Source organism: Berghia stephanieae, chromosome 6 (genome assembly GCF_034508935.2).
Source record: "Berghia stephanieae isolate SIO BIC M18660-M18661 chromosome 6, UCSD_Bste_1.3, whole genome shotgun sequence".
NCBI lineage: Eukaryota > Metazoa > Mollusca > Gastropoda > Nudibranchia > Aeolidiidae > Berghia > Berghia stephanieae.
This window is the reverse complement of record NC_088365.1, coordinates 18272274-18294986: the sequence shown is the minus strand read 5'-3', so window position 1 is coordinate 18294986 and position 22713 is coordinate 18272274. Positions and strand designations below refer to the sequence as shown.

At 34.4% G+C, this 22713-nt stretch overlaps 2 protein-coding genes across 2 annotated transcripts in view; one reads left to right on the top strand and one right to left on the bottom strand.

The window, feature by feature from the left end:
- The window catches only part of LOC144974600 (uncharacterized), a 47313-nt gene extending 40978 nt beyond the window's left edge, over positions 1 to 6335 (top strand). The window contains exons 23-24 of the mRNA XM_078917621.1: positions 4989 to 5135; positions 6167 to 6335. Of these exons, the coding sequence (XP_078773747.1) occupies positions 4989 to 5128 (140 nt within the window). The 3' untranslated portion in view covers positions 5129 to 5135; positions 6167 to 6335. The remainder of the gene's footprint in view (positions 1 to 4988; positions 5136 to 6166) is intronic.
- A 10094-nt stretch (positions 6336 to 16429) lies between these two features.
- LOC144974599 (deoxyribonuclease-1-like) lies at positions 16430 to 22224 on the bottom strand. The gene is made up of 3 exons (XM_078917620.1): positions 22142 to 22224; positions 19262 to 19583; positions 16430 to 17378 (listed from the first exon to the last, which is right to left on the bottom strand). Exons 2-3 carry the CDS (start codon positions 19533 to 19535, stop codon positions 16756 to 16758), a joined length of 897 nt encoding a protein of 298 aa, XP_078773746.1. The 5' UTR covers positions 19536 to 19583; positions 22142 to 22224; the 3' UTR covers positions 16430 to 16755.
- Between the last annotated feature and the right edge of the window lie 489 nt (positions 22225 to 22713).

Below are 22713 nucleotides of genomic sequence, written 5' to 3'. Positions count from 1 at the left end.
TGAATTTTAAAACAATAGGAAATAATAGCGCTTATTACAACTTTATTAAAATCAACAACTGGTACGTTACATTATCAAAATTATGACATTTCCTCGTGTCCATTTTGGGAGGAATTTGTTAAAATGGAATATTCCGTGAATTGAAACTTATATGGTGTACATACAATATCTGAATATGAAGAAACGAATGACAATCCTTAACTATCAGACGCATCTACATTTTATAACTAGCTATACACATTACTATTGAACACAAATAAAAGTGAAAACAACACGCGTTCAACATTATTTTGTTTCAAAATTTTGAGAAACATCTTGTGTTTATGTCAAAGAGGATGACATACATTTAATGCAGATTGGTTAAAAGTAGAAATTCATCATTTTATGATATAGATTTTCCACTGATAAATACAACAACAACAACAACAACAACGACAACAACAAAGAAATTTAAATACTGGGAACATCAAATTATATGTAAGATAACCTTCTAATCTCGGGGTTGATTATGAAATTTCAATTCCAAAGCCGTCCTTTTTAATGGCTTATCGATATATACAAGTAGACATCTCTTCGAAGCTTTGCGAGAGTGGAATCGATAGAGATTTAGTCTTGTATCGTAAAGTTTAAGACCTTATAGGTTGTAAAAACCTTTAAATGCTCTGTGAAACGTTCATGAATAAATAGAAATTTTCAAAGTTATATAAACAGCAGTCATTGTTTGTTTGACAAATTGAGTATATAATCAGTGTTTCAAATGATTTCAAGCTATTTAGAGATTTCATATCAATCTTTAGTAATTGCTAATTCAGTAATGATGTAGATAAAATGCAATAAATCATAAATTCAAAATTTGATGCAAACTCCATGAATTGTACATTTTAACAGTTAGAGAGCGTTGATTTTATTCAGAAACTAGTATGACGTGAACTCATAATCACTAGCAGGAACTATCGTGTCAGCACGGTATTTCTTTTCGGAAAAACAATCAAGTCATCTCATACTTTGTGGTGCATGACCTGTTCACATCTTTTACAGTGTAAAATCTCAATTTTTTTACCACGGTTGAAAAGTAGTTTTGTACAGGTCTTAAAAAGATTTTTTTTAAATATGGCATCAACACGGTCCAAATCTATATTCAGTTAAAACAAATTGATTATGAGATTGACACAAATTTTTACAACTTTTGATACAGGGACAACTGAGAAAAACTGGAAAAACACGCGCCATTATTAACAAATCTGACTATAATAAATATATTTCTTGATTATTTACTGTTTTAGTTTTGAATTTTCTCTTAATGGAATGCATTTTATTTTTTAAAGTGACAAATTAGGGTAGTCTAATCGTTTTGTTTTGAAGTTTTGTCTTATTAAAATTGCATTTTTTCAGATTAATAAATTAGGGCATTGGTGTTATGATAGTAAATCTGACCGGAAATATAGAGGTTTGCGGTTTGATCCCCGCTGGAGACAGGCTTGCTTTTTGAGATGATTTTCTCTTGTAATTTCCTCTCTTGATTGTTTGGCACTGCTTCATAAACACTTTTTTAGATCTTCAAAATCGTGTTAGTTACAATGTAAATGTTGCTGCTCGAAGTTCGAAGAAATAAATAATATGATATTAATGTAAGATTCAATTATATTTCAAGAAATGATCAAATGAACGTTTTGGGTGTCCCCTTTATCAAGAAAACAGGATATATATATTTATATATCTACTAAAAACTTTTCTAAAAACTTGATTCACACAAAACGTTCACAGCAGAGTTTTGTAAAATTAAATTAATCAATTGTTGATCTATAAAAGCCCTTCGAACGCCTAGCATCTTTACTAAGAATAATTCCTTTATTGTCGCAAATTGATCATGTTGCCCACTTTTTTTAAAAATCTTATTACGTAAAATACGAATGAATTAAGGCGACCCCAATCTGAAAACAAGTCTCGACCGCCAGACTTCTTGAAGTATATCAGGCTTCAAACTTAACGACAGGTTCGGGTTCATACTAAATCAATCGGTATATTATTGTGAAGTTGATTTCACTTTCTAGGACAAAATGGAACAATGTGTTTTATCGTTGTTCGGCAGAATAGATTCCTTATCTTTACCAAGTAAATGGAATCTGCATCCATTTATGTGGTATTTTTAATTTATTGTTTCTGTCCAGCTATCAAATGATTTTTCACTACAAATACTATGTTGCCCTTTTCGTCAAATTTGAAACAAGCTAATTGTTTCCGGTTTTTGATTAATTGGGAGCATTTATTAATGACAAGTAATGGGGTTTAAAAAGTCAATCACCAGAATAAATAATTAAAGATCGCCTCAATTTATAAATCTCTTCTACTCACTTCGTTGGAATAGCAACATAACATTGAAAGTAATCAAATAATTTATACAGAAAATACAATAAATATACAATCAAACCAACTTATAAGAAAAAGTGTTTTAGTTATTTGTTAAGTAAATATTCCCAACATCTCATGTTTTAATATTCGACTCATAACGACTTTGTTTGATAGAATAGATTCTCAAACCATTAGCTCGACAGCAACAATCTTTTTCTCATTATGTTTGTATATAGAGGAGTGTATTTAACATCCATTATATTCTATTTTAACATTTGTTTTTTTTAAGCATATTATCTACAAGCACAAATGTTTTTGGCTCAATTGCGATTGATTTATGTTAGAAAAGATTCACACATTCGAGTACATACCTGGAATCTAGTTATTTTCCATAAATATATCTTTTCTGTTATCAAAACAATCCTTGTTAGACATTTTATTATGATTAAGATTTACCAAACACTTCATAAACAAGTTTTATGTAACAAACATTTTCACTTCCATTAAAATGTGAATGATACCGAACATTTGACTCGCTAGATGATTGATTACTATAAGTCTTATCAAGTACTCGACTGATCGATTACTATAAGTCTTATCAAGTACTCGACAGATCGATTACTGTAAGTCTTATCAAGTACTCGACTGATCGATTACTATAGAAGAGTAAAGTTTGCTGCCCCAAACGTAAACAATAACAAGTTGCTAGTGACTTCCGTTAGGGACCGGAATAATTTACGCACAATATAGGTCTCCCAATTTTGTAGTTTGAGTTGTAGGCAATACACTTTCAGTATTGAAAATATGTTTACATAAAATCTAACAGTTGCAAAAATAATAACATAAGGCTAAATTATTATGAAAATCAGGCTCCGAATAATTCTCGTTTTGTTCACACCAGCGCAGTAATTTGCTCTGGTCTAAAAATAGATAGACTGTAACTTTTGATAAATTTTAGAAAATGTTACCTTTTGTTCCATAAAATATCCATATCTAGACATTATTTGATGCATGATCGAGTATTTATGAATATGTGTTTCTTTTGCCACCTAACAGCCAAATTTTAAAGGTTATTTTTTTCTATTATTTACATTGGAACGTGAGCTGTCAAGACAGGAACATGTGGTTTGCCACGTGCTTCTCGACCTTTGTTTACGTTTGGGGCACCTTCCTTTACTCTTCTATAAGTCTTATCAAGTACTCGACAGATCGATTACTGTAAGTCTTATCAAGTACTCGACTGATCGATTACTTTAAGTCTTATCAAGTACTCGACTGATCGATTACTATAAGTCTTATCAAGTACTCGACAGATAGATTACTGTAAGTCTTATCAAGTACTCGACAGATCGATTACTGTAAGTCTTATCAAGTACTCGACTGATCGATTACATTAAGTCTTATCAAGTACACTCGACTGAATGTCTTTTCAAATTTTCTGCCATTTGGTGTTTGATCGTTACGTTGCCTTTTTAATAAAATGTGTAAGCATTAAGAGCATATGTGTTGGGTTTAAGGAGAGATGTATAATTAGTAGTATTGTTTATAACACTGATATAATTCAATTAGAAGACAGTTGCCACTTTGCGCATTTCAAGTCAAATTATAATATTAAACAAAAGTTTCGAATAGTGATGGATTTGGTTATCTAATTTTGTGATAGAACGATTTTCTAGGAATTTTAATCGGTCTGTAAAATTCTTTTCTTCTAGAACCGCCATCGAATAGAATAAAAGGAGAATCACGATTTGCTCTGTTTATCTACTTATCGATCTATATTTTCTTTTTTTAAAATCATATTTGGGAATATGCCGGGTTTAACCAGATTGAAATGACTGATTGAAAGTTAAAATGACAAGAATTATGACTTTTTAGCTTTTGTTACAATAAACAAACTTCATCCATTGGCCCGCTAAAACATAAATTAACCCAAGTCTTTTATTACAATACATTTGGTTTGTGATAGCTAAATCTACCTGACGTAATACCGTTTTGGTTTATGAGTCACATATATTTATATAAAATATATAACATTTCAACCAAGGTTTAATCCTGTCTTTTAAATACTCAGGTTTTAACTGTGACGCTCGACATTACTTTAAAAGAGAGTTCAAGGGAAAGCGGTTAGTTTAGTGACCCTTTCTAATCATTCAGAGAACACCAGACATATTAATAGGTATCTCCATTGGCTACATGTTAAATAAAGAGTGACGTTCAAAATTGCCACAATTGTGTTATAATATCGCCATCTTAACTCTCTGGACTGCTTAAATTGTATAGTGGCCGATCTAAGAATAAATTATGACTGATTTATGTCCCCATATGTAAACTATTTCTTTCTAAAAATATTTCTCTGTCGAGGACCAAAAAGTATGGCACAAATCAGATAAAACTTCAGAGAAGCTCAAGAGCTCAGTATTGTTAGAAAACTTTTGAAAAAATTCCTATTCATGCAGGTAAATCGTATTAGTGTTTAGTGTTATTTATTGTCTTTGTATGCGTAGTGCCTTAAATCACTTTGTGGATTCTACCCGCTATATGAATGAATCATTACGTTACATATTAAATGAATCACATTACATTGAATTACTTCAACTAGTGCCAATGCTTGCATTATCACCTTGTACTTGTATTTCCAGCCCAATCATCTTTGATCTGTGCTGATTTCCTTAAAGACCAATGTAAAATGCAATTGGTCCAGAATAAAGGAATGTGTCACGACTATCCATACTTTGCTTCCCAATTTTGTGCTAAGACTTGTGGTCTATGCTCTACGTAAATCTATTGTAAGTGTTTTATTTATATACTCTATTAATTGCACAGAATTTATGAAATTTCATTCAGTATTTCTAGAAGTCTGTTTCCTATTTGCAAAAATATTTTGATAGGAGACAATGATCTTTTAACGCAAACTTTTCTATATAGAGGTACATCGACTCATGTGTTCAAATATGTCCTTAATCAAACAGCATTATTAACCATGTAGGAAAATAACTACTGCAAGGGTAACATTGGTCAGAAACTCAGGAAATAGGAGCCTTTTCAACAATTGTTTTCGCTGTGATTGTAACATTTTGGCTTTTCTACAAGTTAAAAGTAAAGAACCGTACAACAATCAGCATTGATTATATTAATCCATGACATTTGTAAAGACATTTCCAAAATTATACAATACTGAAGGTGCTCTACAATACTATTTAATACATTTCATTTTTGATGATGTCAAAATCCTAACACAGACGTGGACATATAGATCAAGTTTTGCCAAAATGTCGTTTTTGTGATATTCTCCACAAAAATGCATCAATAATAAGATGGTTTTTTTTAAACTGAGCAAGCAATTCCTTTTATTCAGTTCCTATCAGGTGAATAATGTAAAACATATCATAAACTAACGACCTAGATCCAATAGAATAGTAGAAATCGTTTCTCAAAAGCTCAAAAAAGTATGGAGAGTTTATCAACTTTGTTTTTGTGTATACTTAAGGGGCGAGAAATGGCGACATATAAGCACTTGGTGTTGTGTATTTATCTTTCTCAGTGTCCCAAGAAAGTGGAACGCCTTGATATGCATACCAAATGTAACCAACCTTATTATATCAAATTATCTATCATCCACGCTTTGATTCATCTCACCTTCGTCTTCATTGTCCCATCCATCGTGTTTTGTTGACGAAAGGAAAAACCCAAAACTTCTAAATTGTTTGTCCTTGTGAAAAAAATCGATTTTTTTATATTGCTATTCCATTAATGAAAAGAAAGAATAAAATTACAATGTTTCTAATCTTTTCCTTTATTTTCTTGTCATTCTTTAAAGACTCCCGCCTTTCTTTGAACAGGAAAACATATCTGCTTCGGAACTCAAGAATTTATCTAAAGTGACTTCTCAAAGACAGCTGATTATATGAATAATACTTTATTTTAGACAACTTTCATAGCTATTGGATTAAATAAAAATTTAATTGAATAAAACCATAAATAACTGATTTGATGTCTTATTCTTTTGCTTAATTTGTTGAAGTTCATTAATTATAATTGCCACCAAAAAGACCCACTTATTTCTTTTTATTGTCTAATGTATATTTTGACACAAAGTCTTTCATCCATTTAGACAAATTACTCTACCTACTCCCTCATCGTATTGATGCACATTGCGTTTATATAAAAACACAAGATCCGACAACCGGATATGACGTTCTATAATCCGCACGCGTTGACGTGGATATCTTCGCAACCTTCTTGGTGGATTTTAATGACACTTGGCTCGAATACTAGAATTATTAGTGACCTTAAATCGATTTTTTGCATCGTTTACTGTACCATACTTTGGGAGGTTTCTTCTTTATCGTATAAAAAAATACGAAGGGTCTGGGATGAGTAAGCATTTTGCTGTTTTACAAGAGCAATATTATACACAGTGAATTCCGTTATGATAACGATCACTGAACAGTCCGTACCAGTGCCGTGGAAAACGTCCGTGATCGTGCCAGTACCGAAGAAGCGCTGTCCAGTGGCGTTCAACGACGACCGACGGGTTGCCCTAACATCAATTATGATGATATGTTTGGAAAAAAATCACCAAATACTAGATTAATACCACTTCGCATGCCAGCATTCACTAAGCGTGGAAGATGCGTTACTGACCGTAATGGACGGAGTATCGAAACATCACAACAAGAAGTCTATAAATGAGGCGAGGATTCTCTATGTAGACTTCCCATCAGTTTTTAACGCGAATAGCACTGCCGTGCTGCTTCCATAAATACGTGACATGGATATAGGGATTGAGATTAGCGGAAGAGTAGCGTCCCTTGATTGGACGTCACCTTGCAGAGAGAACGTCAAAATGGTTTTGCGCATGCGTCTCTCTCGTCCTCGCTTTCGGTGAAGTGTCTCATGCCGCACAACCAATATGACGTTCTCTCTCTAATAACTTTTCTGCTCGTGACTTCCAATCAGGGGCGCTACTCTTCCGCTAATCTCATTCCCTATACTATAATACCTGATTATTTGGTTCTGGAATTTTCTCGAACGGAGACCAAAAAGGGTAAAGACGAATGACCACGTCTCAGGTATATTATACCTCTCTCATGGCTGTCAAAGGGTAGCAGCAGCTTCTAACGGTGCTCACACTACCATGTTATGACGATCAACCCAATTCTTTACTGCACTCGTGCACACCGTCGCAAACCCTCCCAGAAGCTTCGTCACAACACAAAGTTCAACTAGATGCTCTGCAGTTTCGGATTCGTTCCCACATCGAGTACATGTTGGACAGGTGGAAAGTACCCACTGATAAAACGATTTTGCCGCCAGGCAGGTTCTCGGCCGAAGCCGATTTGCTAAACACCCAGTGTCTCCTCTTACTGGTGTTGAGAGTATGCGGTTAGACTAAGGGAGTTAATTTTTGACATTTTACACGGTTTAGTCCCTTGATTGAAGCATATATTTCTTCAAAATGGCGACCAATCCTTTTAACATAATGGACACTAGATCGAAAAAAAGCTACAAAGAAAAAATTGAATGCGACATAAAATCGGAAAACTGGACAAAGACTTATTAAGACTTATCCTCCAATCACGTACCATCATATCTCTATCTATCTATCTATCTATCTATCTATCTATCTATCTATCTATCTATCTATCTATCTATCTATCTATCTATCTATCTATCTATCCATCCATCCATCCATCCATCCATCCATCCATCCATCCATCTATCTATCTATCTATCTATCTATCTATCTATCTATTTATCTATCTATCTATATATCATAAAATATATATAAAATATATATATATATATATATATATCATTATTATTATATTATTATTATTATTATTATTATTATTATTATTATTATTATTATTATTTATTATCATTATTATTATTAATATTATTATTATTATTATTATTATTATTATTATTATGATGTTATTTATTTTCCAGATGTAAGAGTGGAAGATGAATGATAATATTACCAATCTTCATTATTCAAATATCTTCATCCACCTTTATTCTCTCTATCCTTCGTCTTCATTTCTCCTTCCATCGTGTTTGTTACGAAGTATAAAATATAAATTCTATTTTTGTCTTTGATAATTAATATCATTTTTTTATATTGCTATTCATTAATAAAGTATATATAATTACAATTTTCTAATCTTTTTTTATTATTATTGTATTTTTTATAAGATTGCCTTTTATTTATAGTAAAATATCTGTTTAATAAATTTATTAATGTGACTTTCTATGTACATGATTATATAATAATAATATATTATAACAATTTCATACTATATATTAATAATAAAAATTTTAATTGAATAAATACATAATATATTTATTCATTATTATTATATTTTTTGCTTAATTATGTTGATTCATTAATTATAATTAGCACTATAACTACTTTTTTTTATATTTTAATTATATTATTGACAATAAGTCTTTATTCATTTTAGTAAATTATCTATTATCATTATCCTATTATTGATCATTGCGTTTATTATATAAATAATAATAAAAAAATCAATAAACGATATACTTCTATAATCCGCAACCTTGACTGTATATCTTATATTCCAAACTTTCTTGGTGGATTTTAATTAATTGCTCGAATACTGAATTTATTAGTATTAAATTATTTTATTTATCGTTTATTATCTACTTTAGTGTATTCCTCTTATCGAAAAAAAGTAGAAGGAGGAGAGAGAATTGTGTTTACAGAGAATAGTATACAAGTGAATCGTAGATAAGGAGAGAGAGGAGAGATGAAGAGTCCGTACCAGTGCTTGAAACGTCCGTGATCGTGCAGACGAAGAAGCTGTACAAGTGGTTCAAATACGCCGAGGGTGTGCCTTCAATTATGTGATTTTTGTTTGGAAAGAAATCACCAAATACAGATTAAGAACACGCATGCAGCATTGAAAGGGGGAAGAGGTAGCGACCGTAAGGAAACGGAGTATGAACATAACAAGAAGTTATAAAGAGCCTTCGGTTTCTAAAGTAGAATCCAATCAATTTGAACGAATAGACATGCGTTGCTTCATAAAAAGTGACATGGCAATCAGGTTGGATTGGTATATGAGTCAGATGACGCTGCAGAGAGGTGTGGCCAATTGCGAAGAAAACGAAATGGTATTTGGCAATCTCTCTTTGTCCACCTAGTCGATTTAGTGTCATCATCCGCACAACCAATACCACGTTCTTCCTTAACTTTACTCGTCCTTCCATCAGTGGCGTAGCTTTCCCTATCTCATTCCATTATCTATAATAACCGACATGGTCCCTCGGCATTTCCTAAACAGAAAAAAGGTACTCCGACATCCATCCCGTCCTTCATCTATTTTACCTCTCTCATGCTGTCAGGTTTATTGCATTTTATGTTCTCAAAAATACTCTTCATACATCTCCATTCTTCTGCTTGTTACACGGCTCCTAACTCCCCTCTCAGCTTCTCCAACACTTTCACTAGATCTCTGCTTTCGTTCTCGTTCTCCTCTCTCGATACATGTTGGACAGGTGGAAAGTACCCACTGATAAAACATTTGCTCCTAGGAAAGGATCAACCGAAGCCGATTTGTAAATACCTGACTGTCCCTCTACGGTGTAGAAGCCTGGCAACTTCTCATCTAGTTGCGAGGAGTGTATGCCCCGCTCCCTCGAGGGATTGAATTCGTCCAAACCGACTTCCAACTCGTATATTATGCATCTCTGTCCGTGGTCAGGAAATCTGCGTACAAGGGTTGCCGGGACATATTTCGGCTTGAAACGGGGTTCACCGTCCATTATGGGTTTGAGAGGGGTATCCCCATTCTATCTCTCTTTGATCTTATTAAGCCAGCTCTTTGTAATCGTCTCCCTCGGAGCGAGGTGGGCTAATCAATGACCCAAAGGAATTTATGCCAGGCTTCAGGAATGGCAATCTAAAACAGTGGGTCGCCTCAAACCGACCACTGTAAATATTAAAGGTTAAGGGGAAGTAACGATATGAATATTTTGTGGGATGTATCATTTGATTTAACTCTCTTTTTATTATGTCCTTCGTATTGTTTTTGCGGCTATGTGGTCTTGTGGTATGACACTCGCTTTCGGATCGGAAGGTCCAGGGTTCGAGCCTCGTGCTCGGCGCATAGTTGAGTCCTTGGAGAAGGATATTTACTCACATTCGCTTACCGTACTCAGGTGTAAAATGAGTACCTGGCCGTTATCAGCGTTGTCTTTGTCCGAAAAAGTGTAATATCGCCTAACAGGCGTCATGTCCCGTCCTACATGTTAAATGTTGCTGTTGACCAGGGACACCTTGTAAAGCGCTTTAAGCACATTTAGTGGATGTTGCGCTATATAAAGCTCAATTTTTTAAAATTTAAAAATTATTTTTTTTGAATTAACATGATCTATTTTCAATTGTTAAAACTTAATTGTCGTAACTGTGTATTTGTTATTAATTGTAAATATTTTTTCGGTGATCCGCTTTCATTCATGACGAGGGTCAGATACCGAAACCTCTATGATGTTGTCTGTTTATGTTTTGTTGTTCTTTCAATAAATACTTGAACCAATATTACTCCTTGTATTCACTATTTATTCGTTTCGTCCATCATGTAAATAAAAGATGTCTTTTAATGGTGTATTCATTAGAATAGAATAATTGCAGCTCATATTTAGCCAAATATTAAAGGTTAAGGGGAAAAAACAATATGAATATTTTGTGAGATATATTATTTGAGTTAACTCTCTTGATTGATTATTATATTGTTGTTTCAATGACATCCACCCAGTTGAGGTTTGCGTTCTCTTATGTACAAAATAGATCCGTTCTCTCTTCTCAACTTTTATTCCAGTTCATCATTTTATATAAATAAATTGAGCTTTTATAGCGCAATGTCCACTAAACGTGCTCAAAGGGATTGACAAGGGATCGGTCCCTGGCCAACAGCAACATTTAACTTGTAGTTCGGGACATAACGCCTGTTAGGCGATGTTATAATTTTTTCGGACAAAGACAGCGATGTTAAAGGTCAGGTACTCATTTTACACCTGGGTACGGTGAGAGAGTGTGAGTAATGAGTCTTTTTCAAGGAGCCAATATGCGCCGAGCGAGGCTCGAACCAAGATCCTTCCGATCCGAAAGCGAGTGTCATACCACTTGACCACATAGCCGCACAATATGTGCCTTCCATTAACCAGCGCGACTTGGACAGTATTCCAACAGTCCTTTTCTTTTGAAATTGGAAGATCAGAATCACACTGTCTCGTCGTCTGACTAAAGTCAAACTTTATTGAGTGTGATCAGTAATCGAATGAGTGACACGGACTTTTAAAAAAACTGTTTCGGATCTGTTTATTTTCATAAAATCCCTTTATGCATTCCTAAGGGGAAATTTGCCTTTCAGTCTGTGCCAATGGAACACTGGAATAACCCTGGAGTCAGCCGCAGTGTAGCGCCGCAAATGTGAGTTACGGCGAGGTGATTTGCTCAGGTCCATTATATCGTGAACTAAGTTGTCGAACTAGGTACCTCTGGAATACAAAAGCGAAAACCACACCACCGAGACACGCTGCCCCATACTGCTACCTCACCCGTTTGAATCAAGTGCGAGGTTGTTACTTGTTGCAGACAGATACGGATAATATAAGAATATTTAATAAATTCTGAAAGGACGAAAATCGTTATCAGATAAGAATTAATTGATGTTTTTATTTTAACCCAAATCATGAAGAAGGTCAACAATCTATAATTGTAGAAATTCAGATTGGGGACTTTGATGCTTTCTACCAATGAACATTTTATAAATGAGAGAGAACTAATTCTAAGGACATTGATATATATATATATATATATATATATATATATATATATATATATATATATATAATATATATATATATATATATAATTGTAATATTTACCACGATGTTGGAGTCAGTCTACATCGATGTTTCTGCTTGTTGAAGCAACAACACACAACAAACCAAACTCATGTAACACACAGTCCTGACGATGGCTGAAAGGCCAGAAACATCGATGTAGACTGACTCCAACATCGTGTTAAATATTACACTAATAATTCGCTCCATTGCTACATGTCGAGCACTATTCGTAACATATTTGTATCCAACAAGATTATATATACATAAATTTAAATAAATAACATTTCTATAGCGCATACTCATGACGAGGTTGAGCTCTATAGATAGTTCGAAGGTGACGTCACTCAGGTCTTTGTTATTGTATTTTGCCATCCGCGTATATGAGTAATGCTCACTGAACTGTATTAACCTGATTATAAACGTTCATGGATACACACAATTTTGTGTGTTTAGATAGTATGCGCTTGGCTAAGAAGCTCATAACATTGCCATCCGGAAGTATAACGGACCAACACACAAAACTGTGTGTATCCATGAACATTTATAGTCAGGTTAATACAGTTCAGTGAGTATTACTCATAAACGCGGATGGCACCAAAAAAATAACAATAACAAAGACCTGAGTGACGTCATCTTCGAACTATCTATAATATGGAAACAATGTGACCGACCAATGGTTTCAAAACGTATTTTATAAGGGTGAAAAAAAAGTCTTCAGAGCCATAAGACCCGTAGAGTCGGAGTCTATCCCGGTTTCTACAGTGCTGAACGGGCACTAGCATTGCTTTAACCCATTGTAAAAGACGCTGTCCTATCTATCACAAAGTAATTTCCGCCAGATCTAACAGACCCTGGAACCGAATCACTGCGCGGCGGAGGCGGTGCAGTGGAGGTTGATGAGATTTTTAAAAATCCCGATTTTACCTGTGATCGATCCTGGCCCCATTCCCCGTTAAGCGAGTACTTTACCACATACCATAAAGATATTTTAAAGTCAAAATAATAAGATATTATGTCAGATTTTGGTGTTTTTACTCTCTCATTCTCTTCAATACAACTGCTAAATTAAAAGAAAAGAAAAGCGATAACCAAAACCATATTATGACTTTTTCTTGGAATTCAACAGATAAATTATTATAGGATTCTTTAATCTTTTTTATTGTGTGGCTATTTTGTCGTGTAGTATGAGACTCGCCTTTGGATAGATGGGTCCAGGGTTCGATTCCCGCTCTGAGCTACGCATAGTTGAGTCCTTGGAAAATGATATTTACTCGCATTTTTCTCAACGTTCTCGGGTCTAAAATGTGTACCTGTCCGTTAACAGCCTTGCGTTGTCTAGTCCAAAAGTATATATTAAAATATCGCACTAACGCTTTGTCATGCCCTAAATGTTATGTGTTGCTTTTGGCTAAGGGCCCTTTGTAAAGCACTTTAGGCACGTTTAGTGGAAATTTCTAAAAAAGTGCTCAAGTTTTATTACGAGTGGAAGACCCGTACTTTTTGCCGGGAAAAAACATGAATATTATGAACAGGTACTTGTCCAATTTAATTATCATAGAATTCTGGAAAAAAGATAGATCGAGACGAATGTTTTGAGCCACTAACAATCCAATCTGGTAATAAAGTCTGCAATTGCATGCAAATGAATCTGGCCTGGCAACACATCTTCTCGGTAACTTTAACTTGAGCCATCAAAGGTTTAAATTGGTCGAGCCAAAAAAATAAGTTGACAAATCCATTCTTCGATTGATCATATATAAAATATAATGAGTTCAGCCATTATGGTTTTTGATGACAAAGCGATTAAACAGATAAAATACAGTGCGTTTAAAAAAAAAAATTATTGGCCCATTTGAGGTTTGAATAACTCGAGAGATATGCAAGATTTCATCAAACGTTTTTTTTGCCACATGTGTAGAATGTATTCAAGTTTTGGTTGATATAAGTTTTAACATTGTGCGTTCTTTGGTAGCTTAGCTATGACGTCATCATTAGAAAATGGTAATTTTGGCATAAATCCTGATTTATTTTGGCATTGTCCGACATGATTCTCGAAAGTTTATTTCACTTAACATGCCAATCGAAGTATATCCACTTGGAACATTGCCTTGACCGTGGCCTTCGTGAAGTTATGGCCTGATACTGACCAAAAAATGATGTCAAAATGCCAGTCTTTTGCCACAAAAGAAAACAAATCGTGAGTTGTATTCAATAGTTCAACCAATGAAATAACTTGTTTTCATGAGCTCTACTAACGACAACTCACTAGGCGGTGCAAAAACCAAATAATGACGTCAAACTGCCAGTCCTTTTGTATTTCAGTGTCAGGCTATAGATAGTATGCGCTTGGCTTAGAAGCTCATAACATTGCCATTCGGAAGTATAATGGACCAACACACAAAACTGTGTTTATCCATGACCGTTTATAGTCTGGTTAATACAGTTCAGTGAGCATTACTCACAAACACGGATGGCAAAAAACAATAACAAAGACATGAGTGACGTCATCTTCGAACTATCTATTGATACACAAGCAGGATATCAGAAAAAACTTTAATAAATTTGAATTAATATGATGAAAACCAAATTGGTGTCGTGGCAGCTGTTTTGGGGGTATTTAGACATGAAATATGTCTGATTCAAAATAAAAACATTGTAAATTACTATTTATTTTAAAATTACCCTTTCTACTCTGGGTCTCTTATGAAATTCGGACCCACGATTTGGAATCATCTCCCTCAATCTGGGAGATTCTCGAGCTCAATAGACATCTTCAAAAAAGCCCTGAAAACATATCTTTTCAGGAAATATTTACTTAATTGAATTTTAAATGTGTCGTATGTGACATTTATATTGATGATGTATTGATGCCCTTTTATGCTCTTAATTGTTTTGATACTTTGGTTGAATTGTATTTGAATTTAAACAAATTTTATTTTTTATTTTTATATATTTATATATATTTTTAAAGAGCTTTGAGGTTTCGACGAAAGGCGCTATATAAATATGCTTATTATTATTATTATTATTATTATTATTATTATTATTATTATTATTATTATTATTATTATTATTATTATTATTATTATTATTATTATTATTATTTATTTTATTACTATTATTATTTTCATCATCATCATTATTATTACTCATGGCATTATAACTCAGCTACCAAAGGGCACGCAGTGTTAAACTTATATCAATCAAAACTTTAAATTCTACACCTATGGCAAGAAATCCTTTGATGAAATCTTACAACGCTTTGGAGTTATTCAAACCTGAAATGTGTCAATAATAATAGAAAAATCACACACTGTATTATAGGATTCTTTCAGGGTTTTGATTTATGAAATGAATGAATGAATAATATGGCCGCGCTGTCTTTATGGACGCTTGCCGAGGATGTGTATGCTACTTCGAGTTTGTCAGTCTGTTTCGAGTATCCGGTTAGTACTTTGTTTCCATAAAGCAAGTGTTATTAGGTCTTGAATGTGATCATGTGTGTTGGATGTTTCCAATAATAATAATACAATTTTATATATATATATATATATATATATATATATATATATATATATATATATATATATATATATATATATATATATAATTGAGCTTTCTATAGCGCGATATCCACTAAATGTGCTCAAAGCGCTTTTCAAGGGGTCCCTGGTCAACAGCAACGTTTAACAAGTAGGACGGGACATGCCGTCTGTTAGGCGATATTACAATTTTTCGGAAAGGACAACGCTGTTAACGGCCAGGTACTCATTTTACACCTGAGTACGGTGAGAGAAAGTGAGTAAAGAGCCTTTTCCAAGGACTCAACTATGCGACGAGCGCGAGGCTCGAACCCAGGACCTTCCGATCCGAAAGCGAGTGTCATACCACAAGACCACATAGCCGCACAATAATGATAATAATAATAATAATAATAATAATAATAATAATAATAATAATAATAATAATAATAATAATAATAATAATAATAATAATAATAATAAAGAATCGATAACTAAAATGACACGAAGGCAAGTTGTAATCCTCAACAATATCTAATATTTTAAGAAGCCTAAGTTTTCAAATCAAATTATTAGGCCACATGTAACCCAAATTCAAACCTCTGTTAAGAAGAGCTATCTACACCACAAGGGGGTAATATTGGATTGAAAACAAAAATGAACTTGACAAAGATTTTCAGTGGTTTTTGATTTTTAAAATTCTTTTTTTTTTTTTTTTTGTTAATCTTTTTGTTCCTTTACACAAGGGGATTATTGGTCTTGATGAACTTTGTGGGTTTGCTGCTGTTGTTGTTGTTGTTGTTGTTCTAGTTGTTGTTTGTTATTGTTCTCATTCATTTGTTGTTTTTTACATTTGTTGGGAAGTTTTCAGTTTTAAAATTATTCAATAATCCTAAACAAATGTGATTAACATAGATCGAATTTAATTCTTTTTTTTAAATTCTGAATTCAATTTTGAGCGTCCGAACAAAAGCTATGGTGATGGCAATTCGAAATAAAAATGAAATCAATAGAGATCAAACTCCACTGGGAAGTGGTCACTGATTTTCAAAGCCTCTTCCTCATCCAGATGAAGCCAAGATTGATAATTGAAAACTTTGGCATTCTTGATGTTTAGATGTCTACCGTAGGTGATGACTCTGTCGTAAGCGCAGTCAGAGCTTTCCTTGACAACGGTGTCAGCCGTATCGGAGATCAGACTATTGTATTTTTTATTGTTGAAGATCGTCAAGGATTTCCGCCATTTTCCGGCAAGGAAATCACAATCAGCATTCATGTCACCCATAGCAATGATCCCAGAAGCGTGCGGATAAACATCTGTTAAGAGCTCTATGGTGTGTGGAAGCTCTTCGAGTTCTTTTCTTGTATCTTTGGGTCGTGTGTGAATGGCTAAGAATACGACGTTCTCTCGATGAATCGGAACTTTACTATTTCTGTGTCTTTTGGAAGATGACGTGTACGCAAATTCTACACAGAAAGGTTCTCTGGCGTAAATGTCGTGTTTAGAATCGTTTACTTGGTACGACGACACAAAAGTGGCTGATTTATCCCTGTAGAAATATACGTATTGCTCCAGATATCTACTATTAGTTCCTAACTTTTTGCTTTCTATAACTTTCCAGAACTCCCCTGTGGATTGAAAGAAAAAGAGATGAACATTTATTCTGCGTATTTCCACGAAAATAAAATGCTCAATGCGCTTCATAAAGTTTGATTTATGCCCCTCTTTCCTCCCTCCAATCATGCCATATGAGAATCAACCAGTATGAATAAAAAACGGTTGGGGCTTTTCACGATCACAGGCGTCTAGTTACAAGCGTCATTTCCCATCCTACTATGTGTGTCTAAAGAGTCTCGACGCCTATCGGATATTTCTGATTGTGTTAAAACCCATCATTATTCTCAGATCACTCGTGATAGACCTAATCTTTGAATCAGAACATCAAGCGAAAATATACTTGCCAATAATATCAACTACCCTAGAAGCATGGCATCTGAAAGTGAATCAATCCAAAACAGAATATACAAAAATCAACAAAAGTTTTAATGAATGGTTAGTGGACGTAAACTAGGCAATTTGATCAACAAAAATGAGGACATCAGAAAACGAAAGCAGCTGGCCACCAATGCATTCAGCCGACTCCAAAATGTATGGAATAGAAATAACATAATCAGTGAGAATAAACAAATACAGATTTACGAGGCACTGATTATTCCGATATTGACATATGATTGTGGAACCTGGGGCCTCACAAAAAAGAACTTAGAAAGTCTCGATTCTTACCACTGCAAACAATTACGTCGCGTAATCGAAATCTATTGGCCAGAGACAATTACAAATATTGATCTCTATGAAAAAAACAGGTTCCAACGCCTGAGTACAATAATAAAAGAACAGCGATGGAGACTATTTGGTCACATCTTACGTCGAGAAGATAACATCCCAGCCCAAACTGACAGAATATTTTCCTCATGGAAACAAATATGTAGGGAGACCACCAGCATCAATAATAGTAATTACCCTGAACCAGGACCTCTACATATCAGAAATTTCTGGATTCAGATGAGGCCGAATTAATCCCTGAAGAACTAAGAAATACTGCAGTTCCCTCCGTACTTAAAGTCACAACAAGATCTTGACAGCCTCAAAACTCTGGCCCAGGATCGTGAACAATGGAAACAACAACATGGATGGAGAGAGCAGCTATACTTATCGACCATGACTGAATCACACAATTCTCAGCAAGCTTCATTCGGACTGCGAAGCTTACTACTACTACTACTATTCTCTATATCCCAAAATCTGCGTAATTTATTCTTCCATACGTCACCCAATTTTGTTGAGTGGCTATTTCTAGTTTTAAAAGTATGTTATTTGAAATAACCCATAATCCAACAGCTGGTCGAAGAAGTTCAGTGTTTGGTAATTTGTTGTTTTTTGAAGCTGGTCTATTCATTTTTGTTTATTACTTTTGACATTTCACAACTTCTAGCAGTTTAATATCTCTTTGATAAAATAATCAGACATGCTGAAAAGGCGTTCAAATTCAAAAGAAAAAGTTGGGTATAGTGTCGGGAAAAAATCATGGATTACAGAAAGGCATGCACCAAGAATGTTCATCCTTGAGAAGCCCGGTCAAGCATAATATGTCAAAAGCACCTTGACGGTTACAGCCCGAAAGGTCATGAGCTTCTTTGTAAAGTAACGGGAGATGAATTTGGGGGCGCATCCCAATGACTTAAAAACAAAACAAAAGAGTATAAAGATAAAGGGTCTTTCAGCCCAAAGAAATTGATGTTCGCATCTTCTACAAGAGAACTGTTAATGGCAGTGTTATAGGAAAGTGAATGTATTTAAAGTTCTTGAACTATGGGACGCCAATAAATTATGAATTTAAATATGAAATTTAAGAAAACTACATCAATGTGAACGCAAAATGAGCTGAGCACATGTAGTGCATATTGCGCTATTATCTCAAACTTCAACTCTGATATTAAGACGTATTTCTTACCAGTAGCCTCGTCGAGATTTTTCCTCAAATGTTCTATTGCCTCCCCTGTGTTGTCTCGTGTCTCCTGTACAAGAACAATGTCGTAACGAGCCATAATTTTAACTAGATAGGAATGGGTTGTCTCGTCTTCGATGTAACCTTTCCCAAAATGGCGGACATTAAATGATGCGATTTTTAGTGGACTTATATTATACCCAGCGATGAATCCTTGAGCAAGGCCCACCACCATAGATAAGAAGGAAAGGGCTATGATCATGCGAGATGACGATAACATGTTGATAACGTCACGATCGAACCAGTGGCTTGTACAGTGCTGTAAAATCTGAAAGACAAAGCAGATTGGAATACAGGAAATTAAGCCAAATGTCTACTATTTATATGTATACAGTGCCTGACAATGAAGAATGTAGAATACAAGAAAAGAAGCATTCAGAAAAAGTCACCGATCTTTCTCAGTTGGGATCAAATGATCAAAATTTCTAAATATTCCATTATTTTGATGGGGTCGCTGGTTCGGCAATAGAATGTTTCATCTTGTCGGAAAATTCACGCAAAGTCAGTGATGGGATTGGTGACAATCATGGTATAAAATTCTAATCACGGTGTTTTGTCTTCTGGTAAGAGCAAAGAATGAAGTAAAAAGTGCCCGAAGATAATGGAGAATATAAATCTTCGCGGCGATGGAGGCTCGAACCCACGAGCTTACTGGTACAACACATCGGCTTAGCCGGGGAGAGAGTAGTGCAACTGCCAAAGCTATCCACACTTTGTAAGGTCGTCGGTTCGAGACCCCCATCGCCATGAAGTTTTTTTTTTAATTCTCTATTGTCTTCTGGCACTTTTCTACTCACTTCATTCTTTGTTGTTCAACATAGTGCCTGCTCCATTTACTTATTTGTCTTTTAGTAATGCATTATATTTTTTATTATAACATTTATATATAGTGCAATATCCACTAAACGTGCTCAGAGCGCTTTACAAGGGGTTCCTTTCCAACAATAACACGTAACATGTAGAACGAATCATGAAGCCTGTTAGGTGATATTACAATTTTTTCCTACAAAGACAACACTGTTAACGACCAGGTACTAATTTTACACCTGAGTACGTTGAGAAAATATAATTAAAGAGCCTTGTCCAAGGACTCAACTATGCGCCGAGTAAGGCTCGATCCAGGATCTTCCGATCCGAAAGCGAGTGTCATACCACAAGAGAACATAGCCGTGCATTATACACACATTGCATCCTCGATTGAGGTTTGAATGCGTAGGGAAATCTGAGGCATAATTAATCAATTTACCTTTAGAGTTTATTAATCCCTACGGGTTATTTTTGCTACAAAGGAACGAAAATATAACCCGACGCTACATATTTACACTGACTATTATCTGGCATAACGTAAATTTGCTAGAACCAAATTGTTACTTAACTGTAGCGTAATGGATAAGATTCTTCATTTTAACTTTTTTCTCCGCACATGGGGAAAATGTTACCACTACCGAGCTAATATACTGACAAAACAGAGGCAATTTTTTTTACAGCCTAAAACTGTTTTTAAAGCGAAAATCAGCAAATAATTAATTTATATGAAGTACACGGCTGGGAAATCAAATCAAAAAGAAGGTATAATACATATTTTTGCCATAAGATATTAATATTACTTGAAGAAATGACGTGTCAATTATATCTCTGCTATAGATCATAATAGTATAACTCTAAACAATGACGTGCAAATTATATCACTGCCATAAGATCATAATAGTATTACTCTAAGCAATGACGTGCAAGTTATATCTCTGCCATAAGATCATAATCGTATTACTCTAAGCAATGACGTGCAAACTATATCACTACCATAGATCGTAGTAGTATAACTCATAGCAACAAACGTGCAAAGTGTATCTCTACCATAGATCGTAATAGTATTACTCTAAGCAATGGCGTGCCAATTATATTTCTACCATATATCATAATAGTATTACTCTAAGCAATGACGTGCAAATTATATCTCTGCCATAGATCGTAGTAGTATAACTCATAGCAATGACGTGCAAAGGGTATCTCTACCATAGATCGTAATAGTATTACTCTAAGCAATGACGTGCAAATTATATCACTGCCATAAGATCATAATAGTATTACTCTGAGCAATGACGTGTCAAGTATATCAATGCTATAGATCATAATAGTATTACTCTAAGCAATGACGTGCAAATTATATCTCTGCCATAGATCGTAGTAGTATTACTCTAAGCAATGACGTGCAAATTATATCACTGCCATAGATCGGAGTAGTATTACTCTAAGCAATGACGTGCAAATTATGTCACTGACATAAGATCATAATAGTATTACTCTAAGCAATGACGTGCAAATTATATCTCTGCCATAGATCGTAGTAGTATTACTCTAAGCAATGACGTGCAAATTATATCACTGCCAGAAGATCATAATAGTATTACTCTAAGAAATGACGTGCAAATTATGTCTCTGCCATAAGATCGTAATAGTGTTACTCTAAGCAATGGCGTGCCAATTATATTTCTACCATATACCATAATAGTATTACTCTAAGCAATGACGTGCAAATTATATCACTGCCATAAGATCGTAATAGTATTACTCTAAGCAATGACGTGCAAATTATATCTCTGCCATAAGATCGTAATATTTCTCTAAGAAAGGACGTGCAAAAATTTCTGTCCATTTTTATTTGAAGCTGTTATATTCATTTTTTTTTTTGTTACTTACTACATACTGTCCACATTTTGTAGTAAATTAGAATCATTTCATTCTTAATTATCAAACTGTTTTTTTGACAATTCGATTAAAAGCAAAAAAAAAAAAAAAGAAGAAAATGACAGAGAGAAATTTACTTACATTTCACTCGTTGCTATGTGGTGGTTATTTCTTCTGCACTGTAATACACGGGATTGGCATTATTATAAGAAACACTTTTGAAACACTGACCCAAATTGTTTTCAAGATGCGACGTTCTCACGATGATAATAAGTAAATAAAAAATGGAAAAAACCCCTCCTGCCTCCCCCCACCCTCCAAAAATGATTGAATGAATAGATGAATGATTGATTGAATGAATGGATTAATAAAATTGTAATTGAAATATTTGTTATCTCGATAGCTCAATTGGTAGAGCACTCACATCACACACAAAGGGACCGATATCGATCCCAGGTTAAGTCGAGTTTTTTTTTCTGATCCTCCGTCTCGTCTCCGTACAGGGGTTTGTTCGATCTACCGGAAACTACTTTGTGACAGACTAGCGTCCTATCCAAAGGATTACAAGCAATTGCTATTGTCCATTTTACGCTATAGAAACCGATAAACTCACCGGTTCTATGGTCCTTATGGATCTGAAGGACTACTTTTTTAAATTAGGGTTTTATTGAGGAGGATGGATTAAGTACAAGAGAGATTCAAGATAAACTCCT

Excerpts from the sequence above, each read along its gene's own strand:
- LOC144974599 (XM_078917620.1), bottom strand. The coding sequence starts at position 19,535 with ATGTTATCGTCATCTCGCATGATCATAGCCCTTTCCTTCTTATCTATG. Across the intron at positions 17,379-19,261 it reads AAATCTCGACGAGGCTACTG|GGGAGTTCTGGAAAGTTATA; the intron begins GTAAGAAATACG and ends TTCAATCCACAG.